The sequence below is a fragment of the Engystomops pustulosus genome, unplaced genomic scaffold, assembly GCF_040894005.1.
Source record: "Engystomops pustulosus unplaced genomic scaffold, aEngPut4.maternal MAT_SCAFFOLD_111, whole genome shotgun sequence".
NCBI lineage: Eukaryota > Metazoa > Chordata > Amphibia > Anura > Leptodactylidae > Engystomops > Engystomops pustulosus.
In genome coordinates, this window is record NW_027284993.1 from 56,976 (window position 1) to 67,500 (window position 10,525).

The 10,525-nt window shown below is 42.2% G+C and overlaps 1 protein-coding gene across 1 annotated transcript in view; it reads left to right on the top strand.

The window, feature by feature from the left end:
* The window catches only part of LOC140107075 (uncharacterized), a gene marked incomplete at its 5' end in the record, with an annotated part of 28,703 nt that overhangs the window by 14,760 nt on the left and 3,418 nt on the right, over window positions 1-10,525 (top strand). The window contains 5 exons of the mRNA XM_072131644.1: window positions 5,213-5,332; window positions 5,574-5,765; window positions 9,331-9,429; window positions 10,017-10,036; window positions 10,477-10,513. Of these exons, the coding sequence (XP_071987745.1) occupies window positions 5,213-5,332; window positions 5,574-5,765; window positions 9,331-9,429; window positions 10,017-10,036; window positions 10,477-10,513 (468 nt within the window). The remainder of the gene's footprint in view (window positions 1-5,212; window positions 5,333-5,573; window positions 5,766-9,330; window positions 9,430-10,016; window positions 10,037-10,476; window positions 10,514-10,525) is intronic.

Genomic DNA, 10,525 nt, shown 5'->3' on the forward strand with positions numbered 1-10,525 from the left:
CCCCACAATAGAATAAATGATATGCTGCCCCCCCCCCAATGGAATAAAATGATGTGCTGCCCCCCCACAATGGAATAAATGATGTGCTGCCCCCCCACAAGGAATTAAATGATGTGCTGCCCCTCCACACTGAATTATTTAATATGCTGCCTCCTCCCCCACCATGAATTATATAATGTTCTGCCCCCATATTTTAATAAGCCCCCACCATGTTTTTACTGCTATTTGATTTAAAAAAAAAAAAACTCGTACTCACCTCAGGCTCCCACATCTTCTTTCTTCAGCCCGCGGCCAGGCAGGAAAGGGTGCGCGGCCGCGTGATGACGTCATCGCGCGGCCGCGCATCCTAATTCATGGAGCGATGTGGCCGGAAGACAACCCCGGCGCACATCGCTCCAGTAATAGTGCTCGAGCGGCCGTTTCCGGCCGCATCGAGCACTATACAGTGACGGGCAGGAGCTTCCGGTCCGGACGGACGGAGGTCCCTGCCCGTCTACCGTGGAGAGTGTTGGGGCCTGCCGGGGCCCCAGCAGGAGCATGAATATCGGCGCTATTGGAGCGCCAGGACGGGGGCCCCCAACCAATAAATCCGGATCCGGGGGCCCGGCGCTAGCGCTCCAATAGCGCCAATGATGATCCGGCTCTGCTCATGGCAGATGCGGCCCTGCGGGCCCCCCCCCTAGTGTCTTAGAGTCCGGGCCCCATAGGGCAGTACCAGTTGTACTGCCCTATCGGCGGCCCTGTGTGTAATGCTTAGGTCTCTGTGTGTAATGTTTAGGTCTCTGTGTGTAATGTTTATGTCTCTGTGTGTAATGTTTATGTCTCTGTGTGTAATGTTTATGTCTCTGTGTGTAATGTTTAGGTCCCTGTGTGTAATGATTAGGTCTCTGTGTGTAATGATTAGGTCTCTGTGTGTAATGTTTAGGTCTCTGTGTGTAATGTTTAGGTCTCTGTGTGTAATGTTTATGCCTCTGTGTGTAATGATTAGGCCTCTGTGTGTAATGTTTAGGTCTCTGTGTGTAATGTTTAGGTCTCTGTGTGTAATGTTTAGGTCTCTGTGTGTAATGCTTAGGTCTCTGTGTGTAATGTTTATGCCTCTGTGTGTAATGATTAGGCCTCTGTGTGTAATGTTTAGGTCTCTGTGTGTAATGTTTAGGTCTCTGTGTGTAATGTTTAGGTCTCTGTGTGTAATGCTTAGGTCTCTGTGTGTAATGTTTATGTCTCTGTGTGTAATGATTAGGTCTCTGTGTGTAATGATTAGGTCTCTGTGTGTAATGTTTATGTCTCTGTGTGTAATGTTTAGGTCTCTGTGTGTAATGTTTATGTCTCTGTGTGTAATGTTTATGTCTCTGTGTGTAATGATTAGGTCTCTGTGTGTAATGATTAGGTCTCTGTGTGTAATGTTTATGTCTCTGTGTGTAATGTTTAGGTCTCTGTGTGTAATGTTTATGTCTCTGTGTGTAATGTTTATGTCTCTGTGTGTAATGATTAGGTCTCTGTGTGTAATGTTTAGGTCTCTGTGTGTAATGTTTAGGTCTCTGTGTGTAATGTTTAGGTCTCTGTGTGTAATGTTTAGGTCTCTGTGTGTAATGTTTAGGCCTCTGTGTGTAATGTTTAGGCCTCTGTGTGTAATGTTTAGGTCTCTGTGTGTAATGATTAGGTCTCTGTGTGTAATGTTTATGTCTCTGTGTGTAATGTTTAGGTCTCTGTGTGTAATGTTTAGGTCTCTGTGTGTAATGTTTAGGTCTCTGTGTGTAATGTTTATGCCTCTGTGTGTAATGATTAGGCCTCTGTGTGTAATGTTTAGGTCTCTGTGTGTAATGTTTAGGTCTCTGTGTGTAATGTTTAGGTCTCTGTGTGTAATGCTTAGGTCTCTGTGTGTAATGTTTATGTCTCTGTGTGTAATGATTAGGTCTCTGTGTGTAATGATTAGGTCTCTGTGTGTAATGTTTATGTCTCTGTGTGTAATGTTTAGGTCTCTGTGTGTAATGTTTATGTCTCTGTGTGTAATGTTTATGTCTCTGTGTGTAATGATTAGGTCTCTGTGTGTAATGATTAGGTCTCTGTGTGTAATGTTTATGTCTCTGTGTGTAATGTTTAGGTCTCTGTGTGTAATGTTTATGTCTCTGTGTGTAATGTTTATGTCTCTGTGTGTAATGATTAGGTCTCTGTGTGTAATGTTTAGGTCTCTGTGTGTAATGTTTAGGTCTCTGTGTGTAATGTTTAGGTCTCTGTGTGTAATGTTTAGGTCTCTGTGTGTAATGTTTAGGCCTCTGTGTGTAATGTTTAGGCCTCTGTGTGTAATGTTTAGGTCTCTGTGTGTAATGATTAGGTCTCTGTGTGTAATGTTTATGTCTCTGTGTGTAATGTTTAGGTCTCTGTGTGTAATGTTTATGTCTCTGTGTGTAATGTTTAGGCCTCTGTGTGTAATGTTTATGTCTCTGTGTGTAATGTTTAGGTCTGTGTGTGTAATGTTTATGTCTCTGTGTGTAATGTTTAGGCCTCTGTGTGTAATGTTTAGGTCTCTGTGTGTAATGTTTAGGTCTCTGTGTGTAATGTTTATGTCTCTGTGTGTAATGTTTAGGTCTCTGTGTGTAATGTTTATGTCTCTGTGTGTAATGTTTATGTCTCTGTGTGTAATGTTTAGGTCTCTGTGTGTAATGTTTAGGTCTCTGTGTGTAATGTTTAGGTCTCTGTGTGTAATGTTTAAGCCTCTGTGTGTAATGTTTAGGTCTCTGTGTGTAATGTTTAGGTCTCTGTGTGTAATGTTTAGGTCTCTGTGTGTAATGTTTATGTCTCTGTGTGTAATGTTTAGGTCTCTGTGTGTAATGTCTATGTCTCTGTGTGTAATGTTTAGGTCTCTGTGTGTAATGTCTATGTCTCTGTGTGTAATGTTTAGGTCTCTGTGTGTAATGTTTATGCCTCTGTGTGTAATGATTAGGCCTCTGTGTGTAATGTTTAGGTCTCTGTGTGTAATGTTTAGGTCTCTGTGTGTAATGTTTAGGTCTCTGTGTATAATGTTTAGGTCTCTGTGTGTAATGTTTAGGTCTCTGTGTGTAATGTTTAGGTCTCTGTGTGTAATGATTAGGTCTCTGTGTGTAATGTTTAGGCCTCTGTGTGTAATGTTTAGGTCTCTGTGTGTAATGTTTAGGCCTCTGTGTGTAATGTTTAGGTCTCTGTGTGTAATGTTTAGGTCTCTGTGTGTAATGATTAGGTCTCTGTGTGTAATGTTTATGTCTCTGTGTGTAATGATTAGGTCTCTGTGTGTAATGTTTAGGTCTCTGTGTGTAATGTTTATGTCTCTGTGTGTAATGCTTAGGTCTCTGTGTGTAATGATTAGGTCTCTGTGTGTAATGTTTAGGTCTCTGTGTGTAATGTTTAGGTCTCTGTGTGTAATGTCTATGTCTCTGTGTGTAATGTCTATGTCTCTGTGTGTAATGTTTAGGTCTCTGTGTGTAATGTCTATGTCTCTGTGTGTAATGATTAGGCCTCTGTGTGTAATGTCTATGTCTCTGTGTGTAATGTTTAGGTCTCTGTGTGTAATGTTTATGTCTCTGTGTGTAATGTTTAGGCCTCTGTGTGTAATGTTTATGTCTCTGTGTGTAATGTTTAGGTCTCTGTGTGTAATGTTTATGCCTCTGTGTGTAATGTTTAGGTCTCTGTGTGTAATGTTTAGGTCTCTGTGTGTAATGTTTAGGTCTCTGTGTATAATGTTTAGGTCTCTGTGTGTAATGTTTAGGTCTCTGTGTGTAATGTTTAGGTCTCTGTGTGTAATGATTAGGTCTCTGTGTGTAATGTTTAGGCCTCTGTGTGTAATGTTTATGCCTCTGTGTGTAATGTTTATGTCTCTGTGTGTAATGATTAGGTCCCTGTGTGTAATGTTTAGGTCTCTGTGTGTAATGTCTATGTCTCTGTGTGTAATGTTTAGGTCTCTGTGTGTAATGTCTATGTCTCTGTGTGTAATGTTTATGTCTCTGTGTGTAATGATTAGGTCTCTGTGTGTAATGATTAGGTCTCTGTGTGTAATGTTTAGGTCTCTGTGTATAATGTTTAGGTCTCTGTGTGTAATGATTAGGTCTCTGTGTGTAATGTTTAGGCCTCTGTGTGTAATGTTTAGGTCTCTGTGTGTAATGTTTAGGTCTCTGTGTGTAATGTTTAGGTCTCTGTGTGTAATGTTTAGGCCTCTGTGTGTAATGTTTAGGTCTCTGTGTGTAATGTTTAGGTCTCTGTGTGTAATGATTAGGTCTCTGTGTGTAATGTTTATGTCTCTGTGTGTAATGTTTAGGTCTCTGTGTGTAATGTTTAGGTCTCTGTGTGTAATGTTTATGTCTCTGTGTGTAATGCTTAGGTCTCTGTGTGTAATGTTTATGTCTCTGTGTGTAATGTTTATTTTAAAGAGAGATTTGTGGTCAGATTTCCGATACATAAAAACAAGGGTGCGATTACCCATTGTGCACCTGGTGTACACCTGGCAGATGCCGCTCACAGCCTGGTGATATATCAGATAAAAGGAATTGTACAAATAAGAGGGAATGGGTCACAGAGCTTTTCTTTTATTGTTTGTCCCTTTGCATTGCTATGGCTAAGTTCAGAACCATTTGGGCTCAGCTTAGGACACGCCAGAGCTATCTAAGGTCCCAATTGCGCATCCTCCGCTCAGCCAGCCGCGCCCCCCCCCCTCTTCATGTTCCACTGGCGTGAATGTGGCAGATTAGGGTAAATAATCACAAGTGCTAGCAACAAGCATTTTGCAATTATTTCAGGGTTTCTATGGCACTAACGTGGCGCAGAGGCCCTGATTAATATGCCCCTTTGAGTCATATTCTGAATAGAAGAGTCTGCCAGTGAACCCCACCTCCCTCTGTCTCTTCAGATCTCAGCCTGAGCAGACAGGAAGTCCTCTCCCTTTCCTTACCAGAATGCTGTCCATCACAATGTATGGTGAATTTATCACTGAGCTCTGTGTGGGAAACAGTAGATTTTTTCGCCATCTCACGCTCCTCGCAATGGGCGGGGCCATGTGGTGGTGGGTGGAGCCGTACATCAGTGGGTGGAGCAATGGCAGTTTACTGGTGGGAGGAGGCAGATTGAAGCTGGGACGCCTGCACTGCACTTTTCTTCACAGGCGCAGTGGGGGAGTGAGGTCCATTGTGCCTGTTCTGCGTGACCGGTTTTCTTTAAAGTTAAGTGTTGTCTTACTATTTTCCTGCAGGTCATCATGTGAAAGAAACCTGCACAGAATGGACAGAAACCGTCTGCCAGCCATGTCGTGATGAGACCTTCTCGGCAGGATGGAGCTACTCCTCCAAGTGCAGGAAGTGCTATCCATGCAGTAAGAATTTCTCCGGGCAAACCGATGATTTGGGATGTGGGAAGTAAAGGGCCCATAGGAGTGACCAGGGATTATGTACATTTTCTGAAATGTGGGTGTGTTGGTCAGGTCTGGGGAAGGCCTTAAAATTGGATGTAGGAAGCGGAGAGCTTTCCCTAATTTTTTGACAGTTAATATTCTTGATGAACTGTATGTGCATGTTATCTGCAATAGTAACTCCTTCCATCCTTTTCTCTATCAGGACTGAACCAAGTAGAGAAGGAGCCGTGTAATGCCACCCATGACATAGTGTGTGACTGCCCGGAAGGGTATACCTGCGCCATGCGTGACTCCCTTAATGTATGTCAGTTCTGTGTCCGCACTCCTCCTCCTCCAGTTCCTTCCTCTTCTCCTTCTATGACTACCACCACTGGACCGACTGAGCTTCCACCAGGTGAGATCTTGTCTGGAATATTAATAAAACACATAATTCAAGTTACAATGAAAATTCTAAGTCTGAAGTTGGCTCACGCTATGACCTACAATCAACCGTCTCAAACCAAATACCCATAGAAGACAAAAGCCTCAGAAGAATCTAAAACATTTCATGAACATTTTCGAGTAAAATATAACCTTGTACAGAGGAAATGTCAAACAAAATCATAACCTAAAGATGTACTCCAGGATGGGAGCTTCTCTGGGGCTTTGTCCTGACACTGCTAGCATACAGGGGCATTACCACAGCCCTCGCTCCTGTGTGCGCCCGTTGTACAAGCCAGTTGCAAAATCAAATCCCTCTGCATGCAATAGGGTTTTCTCAATGAGCCTGATCAAATCACTGGGGGCCTCCAGTGCTGGATAATGGTAATACGGGGTCACTTTGGCTACTCTGGATGCTATGGGGGGCACTCTGACTGATATGGGGAGCAATCTGGTGACTATGGGGGCACTCTGGCTACTATGAGTGCACTGTGGCTGCTACGGGGGCACACTGGCTGCTATGGGGGAGAAATTTGGCTACTATGGGGGGTCAATTTGGCTACTATGAGTGTACCGTGGCTGCTATGGGGGGCACTCTGGCTGCTATGGGGGGCACTCTGGCTGCTATGGGGGGCACTCTGGATACTATGGGGGGCAAAACGGCAAAAACAAATTGCAGACTGATTGATTGGTTAGTTTGGATTTGGCAGCCATTTGAGTAAGACGTGTTTCGTGATTTTCGCTAAGATGGAAAAAGCGCAGTATAGTTCGGTAATTTGCTTTTTGTTTTTGGATTGTGAGGAGATAAAAGCAAAGTTGGATGCTGTTTATGGGGACACCTCGTTATCAATGGCCCCAGGGATCGGTTCAACAAATTTAAATGTGGGCGAACATCCGTTTTTGATGAGGAGCGACCAGGACAACCGGCAGACGTGGTTACCGAGGAAATCATTCAAAAAGTCCACGACATGAAACTCGTAGATCAACGAAGGAAAGTGCGCAAAGTAGCAGAGGTGCGTCCACCGGAACGGCAATTCATATTTTACGTAATAAGTTGGCACTGAAAAATTGTTGGCCTGATGGGTGCGGCGATTGCTCACAGTGGACAACGAGTGGGTGCGGCTGATAACATCGAAGCTTTGTGTTTGGAGCAATTTAAGTGAGATCCAAAGTAGTTTTTGCCTCGAGTTGTCGCCGTTGATGAAACCTGGATTCATCATTACACAACAGAAACTAAGCAACAATCAAAACAATGGATTTCTCCCGGTGAATCTGCTCCAAAGATGGCAAAGACAGTTCCATCGGGTGGAAAGGTCCTGGCGATGATTTTTTGGGATGCCAACTGCGTCATCCACATGGATTTTTTAAATAAAGGAACAACGATCACTGGACAATACTACAGTGAGTTATTGGACCGTTTGCCACATTTGGCGAAAGGCAGGTGCTGTTTCACCACGATAACGCAAGAGCACATTCATCCGGAGTTGTCGCCGCCGAACTGCATGATTTGCGTTATGAATTGCTGCCGCACCCCCCGTATTCACCCGATTTGGCGCCCTGCTTTTTCTTGTTCACTAACATAAAGAAATGGTTTCTGAAAAAAAAATTTAGCACAAACGAGGAAGTCATCGCCGAGACAGAGACATATTTTGGAGAGTTTGAGAAATCCTATTTTTTGGAGGGGTTAAAAAAATGTCAGGAACGTTGCGAGGTTAAAAAGAGATCCGGTCCTGTCGCCCGTGATATGTTACGTTTTGATAGGACTTAACGATGTATCACCAGCGGTCTGGCGTCTCCCAGATAAACGCCTGTATCACGCTGATGTACGAACCAGAAATCCTCTATGTCACTTCTGGGTCAGCGGCCGGAATATAGTGAAGCCATATGTTGTCTTAGCAACAGAAGCCGCGCTTGCGCCATGCCGTTGGGCATCATGATCATTCTCGATATCTCCTAAAGGATCCCCAATCCTTCTCCGGAACTCTTGTATGGTTTTTCCCACATACTCAAATCCGCACATGCATGTCGCTTTATAGATTACCCCCTTTGACTTACAATTGATGAAGTCCCTATTGAATAGGTTCTATTAGTGTTATTCCCAACAAATGTTTTGCCTGTTTTATTAATGGGCATGTTTTGCACTCGCCCAAGATTTACAAGGGTTTAAATCCACTGAAAGGCCGGCCCATAGTGACCTGGGGTGTCTTGACATGACTTGGCAGATGATTATCCCGCTCTCTATTTGGCTATGCTTTTTGGATATGTTGTTTTTGCTGCTCCGGGACATCACTATCTCAATGAATGTACCTACAAAGTATTGGCCACCCAGTTGTATATATGACAACTAACTATTTACAGATAAACGAGATCCACCATCTCAATGCATGTACCTGGATAAGTAATATTGTGGGATGTTCACTAGTGACTATATACTAAACTATTAAATGCACGATCTGTTTGTGTACCTGTAGTTGTGGGTTCTCAGCTTGGCCTAGATAAGTATCTAAGTGCGCTGGCGACGGCATGGCGCAAGCGCGGCTTCTGTTGCTAAGACGACATATGGCTTCACTATATTCCGTCACACACCCTAACCCTATGACATCTGGGGTAGGTACTCCCTCATATTTATATACCTTTTACCACATACTAGTGTATATAAATCTGAAGAATTTTCTATGTGTGAGCCTAGACTATACGCATGAATATTTTTGTACGTCTCCACAAGGGTGTAGGCTCGTGTCCCATGTGTGAGCATTAATGTTGGTAAATATTTTTAGAATATTTCAATAAAGTTTGTACTTAACTGTTTTCCTATTTGCTGCTACTTAATTAACCTGGGAGCTCGGCTACATCAGCGGAGCGCCTTGTGTTATAATGTATTCACTCCGCCCGGCTTCTAGCATGATTTTTAGAACTCTATATTAGCGCATTCGAGTTATATAGAGTTCTAATAAGACAACGTTCCTTGGTGCGTCTTATTAGGACATGTCTAACTGATGGCAGGTGTCTCATAGCTATTGCTGCGGCCACCAGTCTTGTCTTCCTGACACAGCCCCATTTTCCAAATCCGACATGTCACTTTATGTAGTAATAACTTTTGCATACTTGAATATACTACAATGATTTTGAGATTTCTTGATTTTGAGATAAAATTTTTTTTTTTTGTTTTTTTTTTTTTTTTATGCAAACGGAATAATTTTTCAGAATGTTACAATCTTTTTAGAGAGCAATAGTGTAACCACCCAATTTAGCTCATTACCATCTTTCTGCTTATTTTGCCACTTTTTTTGTTAGTTTGATTAGTTTTGCAAATTGCAAAAACATTCACAAGGGGTTAAAGATGAACTGGTATATAATATTATTAACTGAGACAGAGAATAGCTCATGTGTGTAACACCTTTTTTTTTAAAGATTTCCTCCAAAAAGGGTCATGCACTGCCATATAATGTTATCCAATATGGAGGACATAAAAGATTTGTGGGAATTGGTAGTCGAGGATAACAGGACTAAACTTGGCTTTCACTTTGTTTTCTTTGAAGACATGCAGAACTTCTGGATCATTATCGTGGGGGTTGTTTCAGGGATGACACTGATTATGGTCCTCATATGTCTTAAAACACCTCTGCCCAGGCACCTTGGTATGCATATTATCCTTTATTATTACATTATTAATGAATATGTTGGTAAAAAAATTTTGTATATGTTTTTCTTAAATTTGTTATCACATCCCTTTAATTTCATTAGTCAGATGCCAAAACCATCTTAGTAATAGTCCATTAATATTAAAGACTTTTTATGGAGAGATCATGATTGGAGATGAACGGACCCGATGTTTGCGTTCGGCGATTGCCAGATTGTCGGCCAAACAGCCAGTCCAGCAAATTGACGCTCCTTGGCAATGGTAAGGATTGGCCAGGGCGACTCCTGAACTTCAAATCTGAACGCAAATATAGTGTTTTCATCATCCTTGTCCCAATATCTTATAGGCTGCAGGACCACTGTGCTCAATGCACTGCTTGGAAAAAGTGTCACCCACCCAGATGTATGTAGTCTATAGAAGGTCCAGATGGGTTATTTACATTTACATAATCTCTGTCCATTTATGGGACAGTCCCAAAGCAAACGGATTTTTGGCGTTTATGGTGTAGAATTGTGTAATGTTTCAGATTTGGGTATTTTGAATTGTTTTGTGGATTTTCTCAACTTTTCTTTTTCTGTTTTTCAGGTTGTCTGATAAAAAAGAAGGTGAGATTGTGTCCTCTGTGAGACCTATGATGTCCCTTCTATTACTAATACTGTATGGGTCATATATAGCTATAGGAGGGAGATGCAAAGATAGTCATTTTCTACAGATACTTGCAAAGGTCAAATGCCCCTTGACCCCAAAAAAGCATAAAAGTAAGTTCAAGAAATTCACACACAGGAATAGTTATATAATTCCCTTAGAATAACTATGGTCAAAAACAATCTACAGAAAGACATGAAAAATAGGTAGCATAGTACTGGGCCTAACACCGGACACTAGAAGTGTACAATATGGATGACACATGGACCTTGGATGCGGATGATACACAGATCCCTTGCTTGTGGTTTAAGAAAAGCAAAGGCTCCTATGCATGAGACTTTATATGCAGATTTATTTCAATTTCTACAAAAGGTTGAAACTCTTCCTTCTAAATTTACAGAGACTTCCAGAATCAACGCCTCAGCCCGAGACTGGAGGTAAGTCAATCT